The sequence below is a fragment of the Sphaerodactylus townsendi genome, linkage group LG11, assembly GCF_021028975.2.
Source record: "Sphaerodactylus townsendi isolate TG3544 linkage group LG11, MPM_Stown_v2.3, whole genome shotgun sequence".
NCBI lineage: Eukaryota > Metazoa > Chordata > Lepidosauria > Squamata > Sphaerodactylidae > Sphaerodactylus > Sphaerodactylus townsendi.
In genome coordinates, this window is record NC_059435.1 from 62053289 (window position 1) to 62078808 (window position 25520).

The window sequence follows — 25520 nt, forward strand, 5'->3', positions numbered from 1 at the left end:
TCCTTATGAGGAGAAGCTGCAGCGTTTGGGACTCTTTAGTTTGGAGAGGAGACGTCTGAGGGGGGATATGATTGAAGTCTATAAAATTATGCATGGGGTAGAAAATGTTGACAGAGATAATTTTTTCTCTCTTTCTCACAATACTAGAACCAGGGGGCATACATTGAAAATGCTGGGGGGAAGAATTAGGACTAATAAAAGGAAACACTTCTTCACGCAACGTGTGATTGGTGTTTGGAATATGCGGCCACAGGAGGTGGTGATGGCCACTAACCTGGATAGCTTTAAAAGGGGCTTGGACAGATTTATGGAGGAGAAGGCGATTTATGGCTACCAATCTTGATCCTCTTTGATCTGAGATTGCAAATGCCTTAACAGACCAGGTGCTCAGAAGCAACAGCCGGAGAAGGCCATTGCTTTCACCTCCTGCATGTGAGCTCCCAAAGGCACCTGGTGGGCCACTGCAAGTAGCAGAGAGCTGGACTAGATGGACTCTGGTCTGATCCAGCTGGCTTGTTCTTATGTTCTTATGTTCTTATAAGGTGGGATATAATCCAAACTCTTCCTCTTCTTCTTCTAAATAAATGTATACTTTTGGATGGCAAAGGATTTAATGTGCAGTTGGAGGTAATCATGAGACATGCGTAGGCACTGTGCAGAGCTTCTAAGTTTGGCCTTCCACCTATGTGAACAAGTAGCTGTTTTTTCCCCGTGACTCAAAAATCTTGCCCATCTCTGAGCACAACCATTATCAACATATTTCTTGAATCCTCTCTCAAAGGCACAACATTTTGCTAGCTTATTATATATGCATTATATATAATTTTATATCCTTGCAATATGCAGGTCAGAATCTTATTTTTAAAGGTAAACAACAAATGTGCGTAAATTCACAACTGGTGCACAACATGAATTGGATGTGATACACTTCAGAAGGGGAAGCCAAGTTAAGTTTCTTATGATGAAGCAAAAGGGGTCTTGCAGCACCTCAAAGGTGGCAGATTTATCAGAGCACAAGCTTTCCCAAACTACAGTCTACTGCAGCAAATGCCGCAATAAGTCAATCAGCCTTTAACATGCCATGACAAGACTTCTTGCAAATCCAATGTAACGCTTTTCCTGTATCTATCATTTTTGGTTAGCAGTATCTGCACTGGTATGAAAACCGATATTTGCAGTGCTACACCTGGGCACTCAGCTATTTAAGGAATCTTTAATGTTGCTTTGTCCAGCTGCCTCAGAGTTCCGTAACCTGAATAAAAGGTCATCTGTTTGAAGCACAAAATGCATATTTTAATGTCAATAAACTCAACAGCGTGGATTATTTTGTACTGCTCATGGACCATAAGGATGAAACTTTACAATATAAACATTTCTCAGCATAACAAAATCTACACAAATGCACCAAGTATCAGCAGAGTCCAGAAACAAAAAGAATATTTCTACATCATTTGTTGATAACAGCATGTGGCATGAGCAGAATTAAGTGCAACTAGTGACATCCACTAGATACAATTCATCCCCATGTTTGTAGCTTAGCACGCCAGCAGGAGACTTTAAAATCAGTGATCTAAAATTAAGTCTTCATCAGGGTAAAAAGGTCAAATTACTTGGAAAGCTGCAACTTTTTTGCTCCAGACAAATTCTTGCTAGAGGAAAAATAAGCCATAATTGCAAGCTGCACATGCTTGTGCGCACGCACGCACACTAGCTGTCCAAAAAAACCTGATTTTTGCTAGTCCTGACTCAGGATAACTACAAAGGTTTGTTCCAACAATTGACCAAGCTAATATGTGCTGTTACTTTTTAGAGGCAACACTATCATTCATGATTTGAGAACTCCTGTTACTGTATTTTATGGAGTTCCAAGGGCTGATTTTAATAGTCTGTTCCGAAGACACTCCAATTCTGGAGCTGAAATCAGAGGTTTTTTTTAAAAAATCAAATAGCAATTGTGGAATTAACAACTTCAGAACTGGTAGCCAACCTCTACAGGCACATCCATATTTCAAAATACAATTTTTTCATTAATTCATTCAAAATATACATACCCTGAATGCTAAAGCTGGAATTAGCTTACCTATTTTTTTAAAAAAAAATGAGCATACATTCATCAGCAGCAATAAAGATTATTAAAAGTTAAAAGACAACAGCTTTAACTTTTGAAAACATTGTTACTGCGACAACAAAGTGCCTGCCACAACAGGCAGAGTCAACTACAAAATCTCAAGGAGTAAGGTTATGTATAATTCTAATAGCAATTCTTTAACATTTCAGGCAGAAGCCCTGTTTACAATAATTTCTCGCATGGACACTGCTTGTTTTCAGTCACGTCATGGAGATCCTTGTGCTCTGGTAGAAGCTCCTGCTGAAGAAACATTTAAAAAATCTGTACAGCCAATCAAATCTGCAATGCCATCCAAAGCCCTGTTAGTCAAAAGCCCCTCTTAGCCCCACCCACTTTCTAAAACATCTGGCAGGGAGCTGGAAAAATGTCAGCAGGAACCATGGGTGCACGGATGCCACACTAGAGAATCCTGAACTATCATATTTCAGCATTCCAAACTCAAAATTCATGGGATGATGTCACATTAAATAACATTACTCACAACAGAATTTCTAGACAATGTCTGGAACTGTACCAGATAGTGGGAGGGATCAACCATCCTCCAAAAACCTTCCTCCAATTTAACCACCAATTCTGTTAGACAAAAATCCACTTAATTTAAAGGAAAGCTCCTTAGGCTGGAAGAAGGCTCCAAACGTTGTTCAGTATAGTAGTAAGATAGTAGGAACTACCATGAAATCTTGGAATGTATGTAGTCACAATCATGGGGCTTGTAAAAGATGGACTATTCATCACATTCAGAAACACAATAAACATGAACTGTGTACCAAAGTAGAACCTTAATGTAAGATTACTGCCTCTCCTTTCCATTTTATATGAGTAATATTTACCACACAGACGTATTAGAAGATGTCATCAAGTATGCAGTCAAGCTGAGCTAGCAATCAACTCTACCCTTTTGCTCTGAGCCCCAAAACCTGAATGTTAAAGGGCCCGAAAACTCTACCACTCAGGAATTAACAGGTCAAAATGGAAAGCATTATTAGTTTCTCTCAAACTATGACAGAAAAATAATGATTCTCTTTCAGTTTAGAAGTTACATAACCTCAACTGCCATCATTAGATGCAAGAATATAATCAGACAGCAAATCCACTGAAAGATGCCTAGAATACTGAAATGAAGACACTGCAAGTTGATATGTCTTTGTCTTTTCTGAGGAGAAAACATCTTCTTTGTAGTATTTACTCTGAGATTTGTTTCCAGTATTGGGGGACGGGAGCAGATTGTACCTTTTACATAATGAACAGAACAGGGCCAATTCTTGGACAGCAATTCAGATTAAAAAGCGATGGACAGGCCACCAATTCTAAAACTAAATCATTCTTATTAAAATAGAAGAAGAAGAAGAAGAAGAAGAAGAAGAAGAAGAAGAAGAAGAAGAAGAAGAAGAAGAAGAAGAAGAAGAAGAAGAAGAAGAAGAAGAAGAAGAAGAAGAAGAAGAAGAAGAAGAAGAAGAAGAAGAAGAAGAAGAAGAAGAAGAGGAGGAGGAGGAGGAGGAGGAGGAGGAGGAGGAGGAGGAGGTTTGGATTTATATCCCCCCTTTCTTTCCTGCAAGGAGACTCAAAGGGGCTTACAAACTCCTTTCTCTTCCCCCTCACAAAAAACACCCTATGAGGTGAGTGGGGTTGAGGGAACTCAGAAGAACTGTGACTAGCCCAAGGTCACCCAGCTGGTATGTGTGGGAGTGCACAGGCTAATCTGAATTCCCCAGATAAGCCTCCACAGTTTAAGCGGCAGAGCAGGGAATCAAACCCGATTCCTCCAGATTAGAGTACACCTGCTCTTAACCACTACACCACTGCTTCTCATTTAGAAAGCATCCTAATGCTTGGACCACTCAAACTCAGCCCACTGATTTTCTGTCTATATATCTAATGAGAATAAAACCACTAGGATGGTTAACATTACGGGAAAGGAGGTGCCAGTGAAATACCCTACTGTAAAAAATCTTACCAGTAAAGTAAAACCAGAGAGGGGAAATGCCTATGATTCTAAGAAGAACTGAGTTAATTTGACTAATACAAAAAATTATCCATACAAGCTCCAGCAAAATACTTACAAGGGCATACAGAAACTCAATCAAGTATTCACGCAAGAAATGGCTACAAGCGTGACTATGTAGAATTAGCAGTCCGTGCACCCCTTTTCACATATTTATATTTGCTTATTGAATTTTTATATAAGCTGTATCTAATAAACTCAAGGCTGCGTTACCAAAAAAGCAGCACAATAATCAGCATTACAAAACAGAATCATAGAACATTACAATATGGGGTTGGGCCATAAGGTTAACAGCAGAATACATGATTTGCATATGCAAGGCCAATCCCAGTAGCTCGAAATCTCAGGCAGCAGAGCAACAAAAAACCTTGGGTTGCTACAACAAGTCAGATTGCATTGTAAGAACGTAGCTAGGTGGGTTATAAACTCAGGTCAGTTTAAGGCAGCTTTATATATTTACTGTTCTGCTCTCTTCATTAATTGGAAAAAAACAGTACTATTCTCAAAAGAAAAGAAACTTGGTAAAATCTCAGTCTTAAAACTCTTTTGAAATTCAGTAACTGGATATAAAAAAAAGTACTGCCCTCCAATCCTAGTTTTCTTCTTTTTGAAATGTGCAAAATTCACTGCCAAAAACAATTAACCTATGAGGCAAATGTACTTGAGATAAGAAGTAGAAAAGGGGTGTTTGAAGAATTTTCAGAAGATGATTTTCCCGAAAAACCAAAACATGTAGGATGAGAGCAGCAGAAGAATTATCTGTTAGTCACATACTACACAATTTCAGAAGCCAAATACTAGAGAAATATGAAGGGAAACTTATGTCTGACATTAATTTTGCCTTAGAAACCTCAGATTTCAGCCAGTTGACTCCATTCTCATGCCTCGATGGGAGTTAATTTCCACAGATTGCGGGGAAAATGATATCTGGACATTCCCCTTTACCTTGACTCTTCAGGGTGCTGTGTGAAACAGGCAATTGAGCTAGGTGGACCACTGGTCTGATCCAGCATAACCAACATGATTCAGTAGATTAGATCTTCACTCATCGTAACATTTTAGCTTTCAGGACCAATCTGGTATGGTGTATATGTGGAACTTGGATTAGTACGTTCTGCCCTTCAAAAAAATAAAAATGCTATGACGGAGCTAGAAAATATACTTAAGTGTAAGTAAAGATGCCATAGTATTCTTTATTGCTGTGTATTGCTGTGAAAGCTGGACAGTGAAGGAAGTTGTCAAGAACAAAGTAGATTCCTTTGAAATGTGGTATTGGAGGACAGTGTTACAGATACTATGGACCACCAAAAACAGGTCAGTTCTAGATCAAATCAAGCCTGAACTCTCCCTGGAAACTAAAATGACCAAGCTGTTGCACTTTGATCACATATGAGAAGATAAGACTCACTAAAAAAGACACGAACACTAGGAATTGTTGCAGACAGCAGGACAAGAGGAAGGCCCAACATGGGATCGACCCGTGGTGGCGAACCTTTGGCACTCCAGATGTTATGGACTACAATTCCCATCAGCCCCTGCCAGCATGGCCAATTGGTCGTGCTGGCAAGGGCTGATGGGAATTGTAGTCCATAACATCTGGAGTGCCAACGGTTCGCCACCACTGGGATAGACTGACTGGATACTGATTCATATGGTTGGAAGCAAATTGATGCCACTTAATACACATACACATAACCCGATGAGCAAGGCCAAGTCCATCCATCATACAGCATCCAGCTGTGGCCACCAAAATGCCTCTTGAGGTTCTCAAGCAGGGAATAAAGATGGTGGTCCTGGGAATGACTCTCCAGGGATTCAAGCACAAGTCTTTCACACCACTGACAACTTGGTCCTTTTAATCAGAGACTGAACCTGGACCCTTCTGCCAAATGGATGCTCTACCTCTCAGCCACAGCTCAGATTTAACCTTTGGTATCATCAACTAAAATGATGTCAGAAGTCGCTAATGAATGTGTTAAAGACCTTAACAATGAAGAAGAAGAGTTAGTTCTTATCCCCTGCATTTCTCCATCAAAAGGAGGCTCAAAGTGGCTTACAGTCACCCCCTTCAACAGGCACCCTGTGAGGTAGGTGAAGCTGAGAAAGTTCAGACAGAAATATAACTATCCTAAGGTCACCCAACAGGATCTACATGTAGGAGTGAGGAAACAAACCCGATTCACCAGTGCTTTTAACCACTACACCATGCTGACATCATTGAGCTAGACTGATAATGATGTGACATTTTAAAGACTGCAACAAAACTTATGAAGAGTTACACAAAAGGACACTGCATGAATTTATTTATTTATTTATTTATTTATTTATTTATTTATTTATTTATTTATTTATTTATTTTTTAGATTTATAGGCCGCCTCTTCCCCGAAGGGCTCGAGGCGGCTCAACAACATGGCTGTTATTAACAGCAACTCAACAACATAACTTAAGCATTAAAATTCCGGCACCAGTTACATATAATTTAAACGATCCAAGCCATTCAACAGTATAAACAGTTCAGACAGGCGCCCGTTCCTAAGGCTAAAAGCAAGGGAAAGATGAAAGAAGGAAGGGAGGGAACAGGTGGGCCCAGATGGAGTCATAGCAGGCCCAACCAAGATGACAAAGGTGAAAATTCGGCAGCGTTTCAGTGGGGGGCAGTAGAGCCGCGGCCGGCCTCTCCAAAGGCCCGGTGGAATAATTCTGTCTTACAGGCCCTGCAGAACTCGCCAAGATCCCGCAGGGCCCGGACTGATGGAGGTAAGGTATTCCACCAGGCTGGGGCCAGAGCCGTAAAGGCCCTGGCCTGGGTTGAGGCCAGCTGCATCGTCGCGGGGCTAGGGGTCACCAGCAATTCTGCCACTGCCGAGTGCAGTGGCCTATGTGGGACATAAGGGGTGATGCGGTCCCGTAGATATGAGGGCCCCATGCCGCGTAAGGCCTTGAAGGTTATTACCAACACCTTGAAGACGATCCGGAACTCCACTGGGAGCCAGTGCAGGCGGCGTAGCACAGGGGTGATATGGTCTGAGTAATCACCACCTGTCAAAAGCCGTGCCGCTGCATTCTGGACCAGCTTCAACTTCCGGATCAATCGCAAGGGAAGGCCCGCGTAAAGCGAGTTACAGTAATCTAACCGCGAGGTGACTGTCGCATGGATCACAGTGGCCAGGTCGGTCTGGGAGAGATAGGGAGCCAACCGCCGTGCCTGGCGAAGATGAAAAAACGCAACCTGGGTGACATGGGCCACCTGGCTCTCCATTGACAAGGCAGAGTCCAGGCGGACCCCCAGGCTACGAGCCAGGGATGCCGGGGCCAAAGCGACCCCTCCAATATAGGCGGCTGGAATTCCCTTGGTCTCTCCCCCCGGCCCAGCCAGAGGACCTCCGTCTTTGTTGGATTAAGTTTTAACCTACTCTGCTTCAACCAACCAGCGACCGACTCCAGACAATGCTGTAGAGCTGCAGGGGCAGAGGCCGCCCCCCTCTCCATCAACAGAATGAGCTGGGTGTCATCCGCATATTGGTGACAGACCAGCCCAAAGCTCCGCACCAGCTGAGCAAGGGGTCGCATGTAGATGTTAAATAAAAGTGGGGAAAGCAAGGCCCCCTGAGGAACCCCACAACTAAGTGGGGCTCTCTGGGAGGCCTCAACCCCGCACCATACCTGCTGACCCCGACCCTGGAGAAACGAGGCAATCCATTGAAGGACAATGCCCCGCACTCCAGAGGCTGCCAGGCGGTGGATCAAAAGGTCGTGATCGACCACATCAAACGCTGCTGTGAGATCAAGCAACACAAGCAGCGCCGATCCGCCTTGGTCTAGCTGCATGCAGAGCATATCTGTGATGGCAATGAGGACGGTCTCCGTCCCATGCCCAGCACGGAAGCCGGACTGGAAGGGATCGAGCACCGATGCGTCCTCCAGGAAGCCCTGAAGCTGCTCCAACACCACTCTCTCAATTACCTTCCCCAAGAACGACAAGTTCGAAACGGGGCGGTAATTGGCCAGATCGCCAGGATCTAAAGTTGGTCTTTTTAAGAGTGGGCAGACCACTGCCTCCTTCAACCCACCCGGAAACACTCCTTGCTTGAATTTAATTGGTTTCTTGAATCACCCTTCTATACATGATGCACTATAAAAAGAAGGGACCTTTTCCTGATACACTGTATAATACCTTATGTTTCTAGACAATTGATAATTTGGCTCTCATGAACAGTGAAGGGAGCAGATACAGGTTTTGTGAAGTGTTCACCAGAGGAGCATTTCTAATTCCCTGAAATTACTGATAATGGCCCAAGTGATCAAAGAATGATCATGATGAAAACTGAAGACTTCCAAATGCTGATGCAGCACTGTGCGTCCAAAATTAATACTGTGTAAGATCATTTGGTCTTTTGCATATTTTTTTAAAAGAAAGGGGCAGAAGTGCTGACCCACAACATTCCTTTCTTCATGCAATTTACCAAATAATCATCATCACCATTGTAACAGTGCTTCTAACAGCATGTCTGGTATTTTGCATGTTGTAAAACGTTCTAAAAATAGTCATGCATTGATTCCTCAAAACAGTGCTGTTAAAGAAATTAGAGCTTATTTGTGTGGGATATCAAAAGCTACCACTGAGCCGATTATCGTCACCGCTAGTGAAATGAGTTAACGGCAGAGCACTCTGCTATACTAGTTCACCAGATTTTCTGAACAGGAAGTCCATCCCTCTGTGCTTATCAAGTGGAAATGGTATTCAGTGGACATCACATCAGAGGGGCTCCATTTTTAACTAGAAGAATTTGCGCAAGTTAATTTAGGGCTAGGTTACACTACTCTGTTCGTGGTTGGCCTGCCAGTTCAAATTCTTCTCCTTTAACACCCGAGCTGCCACACCAACTGTGTGAATCTAATAATTCCTTGTGCAGTTCAGAGCAGTTACACTTCCTCCCCCATCTGCATACTGGTTCTAAAGAAGTGGCAGAAACAATAGCAGATGCCCAGTTTGCACGGCTGCAAAATTAAGAAGTTCCAAATTGGGGAAGGACAGAAAGGAATGAAGTACAATAAAACTAGGATGATGGCTTGAAGACAAGAGTAGGGACAAACACACAAAGGGAACACGATGGAAAAGGCAGCCATGCTGGGTCCAGGAAAGTTTCTTGGCAAGGAAGACATCATGGCAGCAGCACCTGTGGTGATGACTCATACTAAAGAGTTTGCCTGCTTAGAACAAATGTATGACTTTATTGACACAAGTTCAATAAATCAAACTAGGCTGCTATATTAGATGTGTAACAAAGCAATATTTGCCTTCTTACATAATTTATTCTCCTCATTGTAAACACGGCAGAATTATGGTTTTGGACTTCCGATAACCCACGATTCTCAACTATAATGACATTTACAGCAAATCTGTTCCACAGCACCAATTGCAATATGAGTGGTGGTTCATGGTTTTGTATAGCATTGGTCCGCCTTAAAACTCTGTGCCTGGTTTGCTCTTGCCATACTAGCTCCCAACACCCAAGCTTCCCCCTAGAAGGCAAGTAACTTCTCAAAGGCCTGAAAGTTCCTCAGTAGCAGTAAAATACCACCCACTCATAATTTACTGTTCATTCCTTTAAGGGGGGCTCTTCTGTCAAAACTAATACAAAGGAAGTGTTTTTAGAAAATGACACAATTAAAGAAATATGAATTGAAGAAAGAATGCTTCAGTGTATGTACAGAGCATATTTCCTGCATTGATCACTGATATCAGTCAACATGTGAGATTGGAAAGGCAAATAGATCAACTTAATGGGGTCCCCAGGACTTATCAGAGAAATGGGGACCATGGAAGACAAATGGAGATTGAAAGAATGAAGATCTGCTCTAGAAAAGCTGAAAGATCATGGCAAAGAAGTACAGAGATGTTGAGGGGAAAGTGTCTAGAAATGGGTTACTGGAAAAACCTGACAGTGGGGAGAGGAACACACAGTTGGATTTCTACATACAACATGAGGGAAAGCAGTACTAAGATAACAATTTATAGGACTATCTCTTGAGAGTCTATAAGCTATGTAAGACAGAAAGATATCCAGGAGTGGTTTTCACACTGCCACATAATTTTAAATTACTTCTTAAAATTTTGTGGATTTTTAATTGTATATTGTTTTATCATAACCGTTGCCTGCCTTAAGTCTCATACTGGAGAAAAGCAAGCTAAAAATACTCCAAACAATTAAGTTTTATTTTGCACTTTTGTTTATCAAAGCAACAAGCAAGGATCAGTAAGACACTCTTGTCCATGACAGCAGACCCTGCAGTCTGTAACTGGAGATGAGACCTCATTTTCGGCATATAATAACCCTGAAAAATTCTAATACCAATAGAAGTTATTTAATTGTGTTTAAAAAAGCAAACAATAGCTTATTTTAAATTTTGGCTATTTCAAAGCCTGACACTTTTAAAAAAAACCTGGAAAATAGGATACAATATCCTGAATGTTTACTTTTAATATGAATTTTTTTAAAATGCAATACTTTGCATGTCTTAACTTGAGACAGTCCCAGTCACAGAGAGGGGAAAAACCTCTCTCTCTCTCTCTCTCTCTCTCTCTCTCTCTCTCTCTCTCTCTCCCTCCCTCCCTCTCTCTCTCTCTCCATCACACAAACACACATATTACCATAAACACAGCTGACTTAGGTGAATCCACACCTTATAGCACATAATACAGTGAGTCTGAGTTCCACAACAATTTAAGAAAACTCGTAACTGTAAAAGGTAAATGTGGATGGATTAAGACACTTCATGAAGGACTCTGAACTCTGTATCAAAAGATGAGAAACATCAAACATTTCCACACATTAAATGTATAACCCAACAGTGCTGAACAGTCAGTTTCCAACAGTGCTGAACAGTCAGTTTCCCTCTCCGGGGGGCGGGGGGCGCAATCCAGAGGTAGATTCTCCAGTTCTAGTGTGGTGTAACGAAAGGAACGGAGGCAAAGTTGCTGTGCGGGGTTGCCTTGTTTTAATGGAGCTTCCTTAAGTTCATTTGTTGGCAGAACATTCCCTTTGCTTGGGTTTTTTTCCTCTCTCCCGCAAGCAATTCCAGCACTTCTTTAACATAGCTTCTTACGATAATCTGTATATAAATAATAAGGCCCTTAAAACACTTCCTGGCTGCAAGTAATATGCAAATCAGCAATAAGGAAACCGTATAGACATTGACCCTTATTTACTGGCTACAATTTTCAGTCTTATTTACATGCACACCGCATTAAGATGAGCAACGGAACTGCACACAAGGCATGACCCACTGTGCTAACAACTTAATAGGTATATTGGCCAGGATTTATTTTTCCAGTGTTCTGCCAGTATTGTATAGTGGCCAGACGACAATTGGGGAGACCCAGATTCAAAGCCCCCATCTGTCATGAAATTTATGGAGTAAAACTGCACCGTTCACAGTCTTTCAATTCAGTCTACTTTTGGCTGCCACAATTTGGTTTTCAAAATGTTGGGGGGGTCTGCTCCACACCTTTATTCTTTACAAAATGTCACTGGCAGTAAACAAAGCGAAGGCAGAAGAAAAAACGGGCACTTAAGGCAACGTAGCCAACCTCTAACACTGACTGGGACTCACTTGCTACACATCTTTGGCAGTATGTCCAATAGGGTCTCGCTGGCTGACCAAAGTAACTCATAACCACTTTTTTTATCCACTGCAGCCTGGAGAAACTAATCTCAACAGCAAAGCAAAAATAGCTCTGCAGTCCCAGCAGCACAATGGCAGCCCTAAACGTCTGCTGTTCTGGTTCTCAAATACCAATTACATCCACATTATTTTTCTACTCAATGAATCCAGCGAGAGAGCGTTATTATTTATTAGGTGATGACATGTACTCATAAACCAATGTGCGTTTCCCTCCTCCCTTGCTTTTCCATGAACTGCTGGCTCCATTTTTTTTAATATATCATGTAAAGGGACACTCCCAATTAAAACTGAAATGAGTGATTCACAAAGGAAAAAACTAGATATGACATTTTGCCTCTCTCACTGCTTGGGGCTCACTGGTGAACAAATTGGGATCTTCCAAGTCTTATTCACACTCAGGGATGATTGCTTGCATGTCTAATAATGATGACCTAGAGACAAGTTAATAAACCAGTAAAATGAATGTTCAGTATTAAAAAATGTGGTCATTCATATCAACTGCCAACATTGTATGGAATGGAGTTCAAATATTCTTCAAGTGGTGAACCACAGCTTGTCAAGTTCTGCCTGCTTTTCAAACATTTGCATTTCTAGTTCAATGCATCCATTTTCTTGACACGTTTGTTCATTTATGCATTGGTTCTGCGTTTTTGTGATTGTTCACTCCAAATGAAACTCTAAAATGCTTACCTAAAACTAAGAGCACATCATATACTTAAAGAAACCAAAATTTCAGAGGTGTCGTTTCAGATTTCAATAACAATGTTATCATCCTAGCAACAACGACAATGTTCTCAAGATGAATCAAAGAGTAACTTTTAAAAAAATATTAAGCAGTACATTTACCCATTTAATAGTTTCAACTCCAAAGAAATAGTTATGTATATTACCTTAAAAATATCTTGGACATGACATCACTGTCCCAGTGTTGGATGATCATTGACTATGGCAACTGCCCCAAAAGGAACAGGATTTGATACTGCCGAGCACTAAAACGTAATACTATTTCGTGGTATTTTCTTCATGTAGTGGTCAGGGCAATTGCTCCACTGCACCACTGTGAAGAAAAATTCCCACATTTCTGACCTACCATTTATATAACTGAACAACAATGCTAAGGAAATCCATGCAATGGCCCCGTCCGAACATGCAGAATGATCCACTTTCAATCCACTTTCAATCCACTTTGCAGTTGGATTTTACTGTGCGGAATAGTAAAATCCACTTGCAAACAGTTGTGAAAGTGGCATGAAAGTGCATTACTGTGCATGTTCAGAAAAGGCCAATGAGCTCTTAAGAAGGCTATCTATCCCTGTTATTAAAAAGACAGCAGCTTCTTTTAATAGGAAACCATTTACATCCAAATTATTTACACTGCCAAAGTTAACATTTTTACACTCACTCCTCATGTTCCATGCATCTCACCGCAACCCATTCCCTTAGCTTTTTAAACTGGGCCAAATCTGGTGAAAATATACAAAACTATATAATCCTGCTAAATGGAGGGACAAGGCTAATTCTCAGCTAAAGAACACAAAATCCAACATCCTGAATATTGCAGTTTTACTTTGATACATAGAGAGGATTGTAAATCATATATTTTCTCATTCAGAATGCTACATCATGTGCTCTGGCACTTAAAGCTGTTTAATACAATACATATATCAAGCTCAAGTGTCAACGAATTTAATAGTAAACCTGACCCACATATAAAAACACAAGTTCTGCCAGCACTCATCAAAATTATGTTGCGGTTTTCACACCTTATGTTGTCTTGTATGTGTTATTTGGTATTAAGGCTCAGGAGCAAAGTGTTGACAATGTATATTAAACTTTTGAAACATATCATTTGACAATGGCATCAAAGTCTGGGGGGGGAAATCCTTGGAAAATAACTAACACCACTACTTAGCACTTATTTAGGATTGGTTTGCAGTTAATTAGCATTACAATATTACTAGCTTGGTACTGTAACTAAATGACCTAGTGGTGTAGATCTGAAAGGTGGATTGAGAAGCTAAAAACTGAAGAGGACGTAAAGCATTTTCTTCATCTTTTGTGTGCATGAATGTCAGAAAATACCTTAGGGACCGTTTCTCCCTCTTTGTCCCCATGTCCTTCTGCGTTCTGCAGAGAAAAATTTTCTGGTGGTCCCCAGCCCCTCAATGATGCAACTGGTCTCCACCCAGGCCAGGGCTTTCACTGCCTTGGCCCCTGCCTAGTGGAACGCTCTTCCTTTGGCCATCAGGGCCCTGCAGGACCTTGGACAGTTCCACAGGGCCTATAAAATGGAGTTGCTATTAGGTTTCTTGTTATGATGTTGCGTTTCATTATTTTTTTTGTTTTAATTATTAGATTGTAATTATATGTCTTTTAATGGCATTTTATTTGCTGCACACTGCCCAGAGGCCTTCTTTCAATTACATCTAGATTGTAAGCTAACTGCTTATTCTGGTTCTGCTGATCGACATTACTGTTACCTTTAGACTGCACTCTGTATGTGGCTGTTTCTGAAAATGTCTCAGAATTTTCAATTGGCCCTAATACATCAGCAAGGCTCCTGTCTAGGCAACTCCACCAGCTATGCATTTGCTTCCAAGTTGAATTCAAAGTGCTGGTTATCACCTCTTTATACCTTTCTGGCCTAGGGCCTTCACACTTATCAAACCATACTTCCTTGAAAACCCCAATGCGCCAGCTATACTGTTGAGACAGCCCTTTCCTTGTGGTAGTCTCTCTCAGGACTGTTTAGCAACACTCAGGTACTGGGCTTTTTTCTATGGAATAGAATTATTCCACAGTATGAAATGCCCTACAATTAACCAGAATGGGAGGTTACTTCACTTTCTGCATTCAGAAAACTGTATAAAATAATTTTATTTCATAAAACTTTTGGTGGAGGGGAAAATGTCTAAGCAGGCAAAACAGAACATATATATATATATATATATTAAATAAATAAAATAAATGTTTATGCTGCAAAGTAACTATTTGTGGGGAGGGTCTGATTTGGAATGCAGCCTTGGGGACAGACAGGGAGAGGGAAACAAGCCTGCCCCAGTGTGGTGTAGGGGTTAATACCAGGTTCAGTTCCCCACTCCTCCACATGAAGTCTCCCAGGTGGCCTGGGGCCAATAACAGTTCTCTCAGAACTCTCCCAGCCCACGTGGAAGCAGGCGATGACAAACCATCCCCAAATGTCTCTTGTTTTGAAAACCCCACAGTCACCATAAGTCAACTAGGACTTGACACTCACACATACACATGCCCCTTCCTTAAAAAGAATGATTTAGAGGCTAGCAGCAATTGGGGGAGATCTGTATCAGGAAGGGAGTGTGTGTTAATCTTTATCCCTCGAGTCACGGCCCCTATTCAAACTGGGCTTCACCCCTGCCGCTTTTTATCATTTATAAATATATTGTGAGCTGCTGTCGTAGATCTACCACGTAACATTTAGCACCCCGCAAATAATGCACAGAAAGGCAAGGATTGCATGAGCCCATCTCTGTCACAAATATCACATAAACAGAGAGAAAGTTGCTCTACTCAATTCACCCCTCCCCGGCTTCTAGATAGATAGAGATTTCTCTCTTTGAAAAGATTCTCCAGCTGGGGGAAAGAGCCAGAACAGAAACTCAAAATGAGATTGAAACGCAATTTCTCACGTTAGAGGGAAATGAAAAATAAATACAGTCCTGAGAGATAAACAAAGAGATCCTTATCAAGAGCTGCAAAAGAAGGAAGGGTTTTTTTTTAATCTGCCGGGCTTTTGTGCTGACAAAATCATTCAGAATGGAGACTAGCAAGAATAAAATCCAGATAGCTGGCTAGGGTGGTAGAAAAGAGGAGATGGGTTTCATTTTAAACGAAAACTGGATTGATGATGGGAAGGTATATGGACCGAGGAAATTAAACACTGCATTCCTGGGGGAAAGTTTCTGTTACGGAATCTGAAAGCAGTTTTTCAATCCCTAAGTTTGGGGGAGACAGTGGATGCCAGGCTAACTCGGAAAAACTCCTTCAACATCTTAGGGGTGGGATGGGACAAACATCTGGGTTCCTGCTCTCATTTATTATCTGGCTCTACTTTTTCTCCATGAGGCAGCATCAGAGAGTGTATCCACGAATGCAAATATTTGGCCCACCTACTCCTGCTTCTCTGCTCTCAAGAGATTTACATCTGTTGGTGAATGAAATAGAACAACATAGCTGCAGACTGGGGGTCAGCCCTTTCAGCTTCATTGTCACCTCAGGCAAATGTCCCCGAGGTGCGTCACATGACCATGGAGCTAATGGAAGCTGCTTGGAATTAAGCCTTTTGAACACCACCACAAACACCCCCAAATCAAGTGTGCAAGTGATGTGCAAAAAGAAATAGCCCTCCTCAAAACACCATCTGAAGCCAATCAGCAGGCGATGGTGTGCAGGGAAAAGACCTCTGTAGGAATTTCAAGAGGCATGCTTGATGGAAATAAAACTCATTGAACAAAAAATTGGCCATGCTGGCAGGGGCTGATGGGAATTGTAGTCCATAACATCTGGAGTGCCAAAGGTTCGCCACCACGGCCCTAGATTATGTCAAAGATGCAGTCTGGAGAGGTGAGAAAAGGAAACCAACTTAGACCAAGATCAATTTGGAGCTTTATGTACAGAGTCTGGGCAGAAGGGCATGAAGAAAGCCAGAGAAGAAATTGGCCTGCTGCAGTGGAAGAACAATGGAGCCTGGGAGTTCATACACAAAGCCTGGTGGAAGATGCCATCTTTTGCCAAAGCTTGGTGTGTTCAGAGATGGGGACTACAACCACCTCTACAGCATGTTCAACTGGGATTTCAGCAGGAGTGGAGTAATGGTAAACTGTGCCCGGGGGAGGCGTGCGCCCTGCGCCCCTGCCGCAGCAATGCCCCTCCCCGCTCCGGAATGCCATTGGAACGCCCCGGACGCTTCGCCGTAGCCTGGCCACGCCTCCTCCACGGCTCCACCCGGGCCGTCGCACCCCCTCTCCCTGCAGGCGCTACGCCACTGGATTTCAGCCAGCTAAGATATTCCAACCAGAATGCTGTTTAACTGATTGGACTGGACTATTGTAAACAATAGGTAGTTCAGTATGGGTGCTATTTGAGAGCAGAGGAACCTTAAACAAACCTGATCTGAATCCCGGAATCTACAAAAAGTTTGTAGGTTTGCAGGCAATTCTTAATCATTACACTCTCTAACCATGAAAACATAATAATTTCAAAATGGTGCCTGAAAACCAATTGCACGCCAAACAGACATTACCCAAAGGCCCCGTTTGTATACAAAATGGAGCAAACAATGCAGCTGTTTCGGAATGAGTACAATATCTGGCTAATACTGTAATAGCACAATACCATTCAAGAATACTGAACACATTTTAAAGGCTTTCAAATTAAAGTTGAACAACACAAAGAAAAATAGCTCATGTGTGTCATCTGCTGACAAGAGATGGAGGATTTTATTTACAGTATTTCAGCATAGTCCTGTGAAACCAACAAGTTGGTTCTTAGAGCGTGTAGCCACAGCTGAACTGTCACTGCCTGACATCCTGCCTTATCTGCCAAATTGCTCATTAGGTTTGGCAATTTTCACCTGCGCCCCCAGTTTATATATTTCAGCGGGGAATAAAGATCAGTTTGCCTCAACCTATCTTCTACAGCAATCTCTTGCACGCTTCTCTGAAGCAGACAGGCATCCAACTCACCCAAAATTTAAAAAAAAAATCTACTTTGTATAGCACAGTTATGATCTCTTTTAAAATCCAATTCATACCATGAAATACAGCAGAAGAAAATGTGATTCAGACAGTCACAAGTAAAGAGAAAAGATTTACAAACTGAAGAGATGAACAGCTTTTTTAAAAAACACACACAACAACATATTTTTTAAACAGAGAGAAATCAAACCACCCCAGCCACTTAAATGCATGGTTTGTTTGGCCTCAATAGAGAATAACACAAAGACTTTGTTAGCTGCTCAGTATTATTTTTGCTTAGCTCCGAAGATCCAATCTAAGCCACCCCCTCCACGAACACCGTACATGATTACTGTAGAGAGCCAGTTTTTATATATCTGCGCACAGGGGAGGTACAACGACAGTCCAGATGAATATTAGTTTCTCAGCTGGAACTGATCTAGCTAACCTTTTCCTTTCAGGGGAAGGTGGTCCGATTTATACACAAACAAAAAAAGGCGGGGTAACGTGGCAACCCGAACAAAGGAAGATGAAAATCTTTAGCAAGCTGTTCAAGCTTTGGCTTAATATGCTTAGACAGTGCATTGGAACAGAGGCTGCACTGTTACCCCCCGGACGCATGTGAACAGCAGCATGAAAATGCTCAGTATTACCATATGAGCGGCATTGTCAAAAGAGGTGGCCCATGGGGGGGGATTACAAAGCGCCGAGAGAAATATCTACAACTGCTACCAAACAATTTCAGATGGAATACTGTTTTTCACTTGGTAGGAGTAAAATATTCACCACCAACCCTACAATTAGCTGGGAAATTACAATAATTACAGCAATTTTGCATCCCATCTCCAATCTAATTAATAGATATATGATCTTGTCAACATGTAATAATCAGGATCTGCAACTATCACCACACACTGGAATGGGCTTCACGAGCTGAATGGAAGTAGAACAGTGAAAAAGGTAATTATTTGAAATCCTGAGAATACCATTTGTATGCCATGCTTCACTTCACAAGTTAAAAAGGAAATACAATAGGGATATTATTCCTATTTTCAAAGTATATTTAAATCAGGTATTTGAAATCAGTCCGCTTTAACGTCAAATAACATTGCTGGCATGGCTGTAATTACCCAGGGGGTGCAGCACCCTGAAGAACAAAAAGTATTCTGGCAAGAAAAAGGAAAGGAATTCTTTTAAGTAGAACACGGAACAGTGCTTTTGATTTGCTGGAATATCCATGCCAAAATATTTCACATTTTCTTTGAGCAAAGATGTCATGCAAATGCACTGCCTAAGTTAGCATCTTCAATCAGATGTCCTCAATGCCCTACAACTAGAATTTGAAATAGGGAAGGCTGGACTCCCCATGGAGGGGCAGATGCAGCAAGCTCCACTTCAGGAAAACTGGAGAATCCAAAGAGATAACAAAAAGGTCCTTGGACCTCCCACTATGCAGTAGGATCACACACCACCATTCTGAAAACCAACAACCCATGCAATTCATGCCACAAGAAGCAAGCTTCCACAAGCATTTTTGGGGCATTCCTGGAAACAGAATTGTAGACTATTGTCTTATCTACAAGAAGGCATTTTGGGTGCATCTTTGCCTTGACAGTAGCAGGGGTGTACTGCCCAGAGGGACATAGGGGAGCAAATGTCCCCGGGCAATGCCCATTTAGTCACATGGGGGTGGAAAATCACCCCCTCCCCCTCAGTCCCCTGGAGGTGGCAGCTGAGCTGAGGCAGGCTGGGGCTGGCTGGCAGGCAGTTGGCGGCTGCGGCTGGCGAGCAGGCTGGCCCAGTGGAGCGACAGAAACACGGCAAGCGCGCAGCTCCCACTTGGCCCTGATGGCCTTTGCTTGGGCCCTGCCAAGGATGTGTTTGGTGCTGGCCGCCATGAAGGGCAAGTGGTGTCTGTGTAGCCTCCCACCGGGGGAGAGTGGTCCAGATGAGGAGGCAGGCTTGGCATGGGAGTGGCCAAGAGGTAGTGGTGGGAAAGCAGGCAGCTCAGGCTGGGGCCAGGGGTTGGCGGGCTGATTGGGTGCAGCAGCGCCATGCCGGGGTATGCCTAAATGATATGCTGGTCATACTTATTCAACCAGAAGACATTTTAAGCCCACATCATCATTGCAAGAGTTCTAGGATTCTGTGACTCAGATGGAACACAGATATAAACCCAGAGAGATGATCTATTCTTCCAAAGAAAGCCCTCTAATACAGGAGTGCTTTAAGTATATTTTGTACATTGTCCAAACCAAGTTATGAAGCTTTTTCAAAATGTGCTTTCTGGGAAGACAAAACACATTCCTAGGAAACAGAAGCCCCATGTCAACCTCTAACATGCCCTGTTTGTGTGTATGTGTGTTTGGTTTGTTTGTGTCTATGTGTGTTCTTTGTGGGGGTTTTCTTTTTGTTTGTTTGGGGGTTTTTTGGCTCCCTATCCCAGAGGCATCCAATGACAGGGGCAGAGCAAAACAAAGCATCATCACATCAGGACAGGAGGTAAATTGGGAGTGGGAGGGACAGAGGGGGAAAGAGCGCAATGAGGGCTTGGCACTTGTGGAGACAGCCCCTTCCTCTCACACTCAGTGTTTGTGACTTCAAGCTCTTGGACTAAATTCTGCAAAAGTTTCATGATAGGGAAGCACAAAAGCTTCTGCCTCTCTTTTTATTATTTGTAAGACAGCAGGAGGGAGAGAAGGTAAGTGTATCGTTTGATGAAGTCTAACTCTGCACTGTGATCAAAGAAACCTCCATAAGACCGGTAGAATCGTGCCGCTCAAAGCACCGCTGCTTATAAACCAATTTTTCATCCATTTTTCTCCTTCGTTTGTCAGGTCAAAACTGCCACACTGGAAATGACAACCTGGAAACTGTACTATAAGTCTGCATGCTCGGATACTTTAGAATTGATGAGGCAACACACACATATACCAAAAATTCTGTGAATATTTAAAACAGCTCAGAGCTGAGATATTAAAAACAGAAAGGCAGACACTTATTTGCTTGCTGCTTCAAATATCTACCCTCCCTCTGAACTTTAATCAGCGTTCGATAAAGACACATAATGAATCATATTCCCAGTAGCATGAAAAGGTAACAGAAGCTGGCATCTGAGTAAATGAAGATGAAATATGGAGAGGCACAGAGAGCTTTTACTTACTTGTGCGAAGGACTGAAGGTGTGACCTCAATTTCACTCGTCGCTTGGTAAGGCTGGAAGGCCGACCCAGCATTGGTGCCCAGCTCGCTGCCAAAGATCTCGGGGCTCTGAGTGCCAGTAGAACTGGCACTTGTTCCATCTCCTCCATGGTGAGGGTCTTGTTCATCGAATACAGCTACGAGCTGCGAACAGCAAATTGATAATACGGTTAGAGGAAGAGGCAATGCTCAAAGGCATCTTCACGAATCAGTTGCACAAAACACAAAATTAAAGGTCAGTTGCTCTGTCAGAAAAGTTTAACTGTACTAGTGTGACACATGGGACATATCTGGGCACACTCAATCCCCACGCCCCTTGGAAATTCTGGGATATTGCCAAATTTGAGATTGGGTTTGGATACAAACACACTAGTGTGGTTACTGCTCTTCCCAAAACTTGTTCTTGTGCCTGAAGTCTCCTATCCATGTGGATTGTTGCTGAGTTATGGTTCACAACTCTCCAGCTGATGCCTGGCCCCTGGAGAGCGGCAGCATCTGCCCAGCTGCTAGTCATAATCTAAATGTTATTCACTTGACTGAAAGTCTTTAGCATCCTCCCGCCAGCACGGGGAAAACTCCTGGAGCAGCTCACGCCATTTTATGCATCTCCAAAAGGGATCCAAGATTATGGTCCTTCTCAATATCCTAACCAAAACATATCCATCGTTTACAGCAAATTGTCTTGCAAAGGACAAAGGACAAGAGAAGCCAATTGAGACTTTCATGTACACAGGGGATGCCTTTGTTATCTTAACTCTTGTTGGAACATTCCCAAAAGGTAGGGGTGTACAATTATCATTTTCATCTAGGAGAGAAACAGGAACACCACAGCAATTTGGCAAAAGTAACTCAGGAAGAGTTTTTAGAGCAAATAATGTATCCTATTCTTCCAAATGCCAGGCAATAACTGCAACAGCTGAAACTGTGTATGGAAGCATCTAAGAATAGAGATGAAAAATTTTAAAGCTGTGGGTGAGGGAAGGGAGAAAAAAAGTAGAAATTTGAGGGGAAACGGAAACTTATGTAAAATTGCCTTTATGTACACAAAGGCATCTACCATGTATAACTTAGCTTATAAAAATGAAATGGTTCAGTATTTTTTGACACTGACACTGTAGCCAGGTTGATAAGTATTGTGCAATAATTTATAAGGTGAGTCAAACCTATGTTGCACTGCCAGATCAATTGGAAAACAAACACTTTTATGATGTCATTTTAAAATAATTTTCTACATTGTTAAAAATATTTAAATTTTTAAAACCCACAATGTAAGTTGCAATTTCTTACCCAATTTTGGTTTCTATTGGGGATTTTACAATTGTTGTGAATTTCAATTATATATGATAGTATTTTGTTTGTATTTGGGTATACCCTGTTTCACATAAAGATGTTAGTAGATTGTATCTTCCTCCACCACAGAACAAAGCATGCCGGACCTTCTTTGTTGCAGAATGCTCTACCTGGGTCTCAATGTCTACCTAATCCTGCTCTCCCACCCCCACCCCGCCCTCCACATCCATTTGAAAGTAAACATATATTTTGAAATAAATGCTCTTGTATCAAAGTACCATGTTTAATAATGCACAAAATAATGGTTTTGACAAAGGCAGTGCATAAAAATGAATTATAATTCTCATATTTTTGGGGACTATATTCTAATGCGGAAGCATACAAATTTCTCAACAGCTGTATTTCAGCTGACTGAACTAACACCTGTATGTGGAACAGATACAGATACAGAGTATAGATGCCATATTATATTATTAAACAAAGAAACCACTTATGAACATCTTAGTTTTATTCAAAGGATAATTACAAATATAGGATTGGATTATACAGAGCCTTTCCACAATTGGAAGTACTTTCTTCCCAAAAAAAAAAAGAACCTTCTTTCTGGCATCAGTGGAGGGTTCCTTCTGCCATTGGTACATGCCACTACTAATGCAAACAGATCAGTGAAATTCAACCCATGGTCACTGTTTTAAAGGCATCTGCAAGCTAGCACATCAACCTTAGATTATGTCTGTTAAGAAAGGAGAGGAGCTGAATGTAGAAATGATCAACACTGTAACAAACAAACAAACCAGAAAAGCGGTTTTGTGAACTGGCATTAATGGCTGCCATCCAAATACCCCTTGGGTCCATGCCCTGCACAGCATTATGTGCCATTCTGGAGGGTCTGGAGGGTGCTAACTTTTACAAGCAGCATTAGAAGGCACAGATGAAGTCACTTTTTAAAAATACTGCTTTTAAAAGTACTGCATTCATTTCCAAGTTTTTTTTCCTTGAAGACATTCTAATATTTTCAAGTTCTCCATTTCAAGGCTTCAGGAAAAGAAAAACAAAACATTGAACCAGACAAAAATATTTCTTCCCTGATTTGTTTCCACTTTCCCTTGGCTCTCACATCTTTAAACAAGACTGGAAGGATTCTTACCCATGAAAGGGATATCTACAGAAAATCAAATATAGCTATCAGAAACCAACAAGTAATAATGCCCATACAAACAGGTACGAAGCCATCTCCAAACACCAGAAGAGCTACTGTAATCATCTATAGAAATATTTTAATATATTCTTTACAGTATGCTTGTGGCGCTTCCCCTTCCCTCCCCGGGCCTTCAGGTGTGGTCTCCTTCCCTCCCTCCCTTTCCTGGGGGCTGACTTCCCCAGAGGTGTTCTCTTCCTGTTGGCCCGGAGGGCCAAGAAACAGTTTTGCCCACAGGGCGCCTCGTGACGTAGGCTGCCCCGCCCTGGTACCCAAACCTCACCACCCAGGTCCCTGGTGGCTTCCCTCCCTTGGACTGGCTGTAGTTCCTTCACTAGCAGCCAGTTGTAGTTAGGCCTGCAGTCTCGCCCTGGCCAGTTGCTTCACTGAGCCTTTGACTGCTTCTCCACGGCAAGCCAGCTCCCTGGCTTGCCCGCTCGTCCTCCTCCCTTCCTGAGATTTCTCTCTCATTAGACAGTCCCTCTTCCCTTCCTGAGATTCCTCTCTCACTAAACCGTCCCTCTTCCCTCCCTTCAACAGCCCGCTGCAGCGGCAGCTCCTGAGCTCTTGGGCTCCCTTCCTTAAATAATCTTTCTTGCTCCAAGGTCCTCCCCCTCCCCAGCTGCCGCCTCTCTGAGCTGAGCCAAGCCGGCTCAGCTGTGTTTCGGGCGCGGCCAGGTCTCTGCTCTTTCCCCACTTCCACATTCCTGGCTGCTGGCTGGATGCAAGGTCTCCCCCATGGCGACGCGTCTCTTTCCTGATCGCTGGTAAGTCTGGGTGCGGGGAGGGAGGGGGCGGGCGTCCCAAATGCCGGGACTTCGCCCGCACCCGGACAATGCATCTCTAATACCACCTCACTGACCGGTCCTCAAGAGAGACATTCCTGCTTTTCCATGAGATCACATCACCTGACTTTCTCCAACCAGGCGCAATGAACAACAGCAGTAAAACACAGATTCCTGTAACTGTAGCTGGTCTGATGGATTCCTGTAACTGCATTTTAATTGCAACATGATACAAGCTCCTTAAATCTGTTCTCATCATCACAGAGTATGGGGAGGGGGGCACAGAACTGCTGGCCCAGGCCTGCAAAACAATTGTTAGAATTATGTGTATTTATTGTGATAATGTGATATGGGCAACATCAATCCATCTTTGGATATTATGCTGGAGCAACTATTCACAAGACAATCCAGAAAGTTAATTATTGTTATACTGCAATAACCGCACAGTGCCCCACCATATGTGGATGCAGCCATGGATCCAAGATAAAGAATCATGAGACATGGACCTGTGATGTATTTTGATGAACTGAGGAGACAGAGCAGAAGCGGTCCCCTTTCACTCCCTTTGATAGTACTAGAATCTAGTACCTAGAGATCCTTGTGACTTGCTCAAGTGGTCACTCTTCACCTCAGAATGAGCACTCTCAAATGGGTTGTTGAGAGCCACCACAGACTTCCAGATGGAGACTATCTCTGAGACAGTCTCTTATCCCAACTGAACCAATTATATCACTTGACTGGCTACGCAGTGACAGGAGAACCCAGAAACTTTTCACTCTAGTTCTTCCTTCTTAATGGCCCCATTTTTAAGCAAGTAATAGGCCTCAAGCTCAATACTGGAAGAATGGCCAGCTGTTCCCTCACCTAGCTTAACTCAGGAATACCTGGGTGATGCTGCAGCACATTGCCAGGGAGCAATGTGTTTTCTGTTCTAGCAGAAATCCCAGAGTGTCACACTTGTTACCCTTCATATAACTTATCCACCCTCCAGAGCTATCAGGTATAAAGAAGATAGTCAAATCCAATGTGCTGCAGGTTAAACCGCATTATGCAAAGTACAGGACATGCCACTCAAGAGAAGGAAGATACAAGCTCAAGCACATCAAAGTTTCCAGCAAGGTCATAATTCAAGGTGGCTTAAGTCATAGGTCCAAGCCAAATGGTAAATGGAAGCCAAGCATTACTAAGTTAACCTGAAGTATTCCCACACAAAGGAGACAAATCAGTGGGTACTTGTGAGTTCAGCTAAACACCCACAACCCGTTTTCTCCACATGAATGTTGACTGACTTAACACCTGCAATTCTATGTAATATACTACCACAAGTGTTCACTTGGCATAAAATAAATTTAATATAAATGAACCTTAAAATCATCATGTACATTCAGAGTTTTTACGGTAAACGTATATTATCTGTATATATATTTTGTTTCTATTCCATGGTCAGACAACAAATTATCTAGGCTGACAATCAAATTATGCTACTGAAACGAAGAACTGGAACCTAGCACTCAGAGAT

The 25520-nt window shown here is 42.4% G+C and overlaps 1 protein-coding gene across 3 annotated transcripts in view; it reads right to left on the bottom strand.

Moving 5' to 3' along the window:
• Positions 1-25520, bottom strand: part of PARD3 (par-3 family cell polarity regulator) — a 605108-nt gene that overhangs the window by 356457 nt on the left and 223131 nt on the right. For all 3 annotated transcript variants that reach the window (XM_048510786.1, XM_048510784.1, XM_048510785.1), the window contains exon 3: positions 20692-20872. In XM_048510786.1, coding sequence (XP_048366743.1) covers positions 20692-20872 — 181 coding nt within the window. The remainder of the gene's footprint in view (positions 1-20691; positions 20873-25520) is intronic.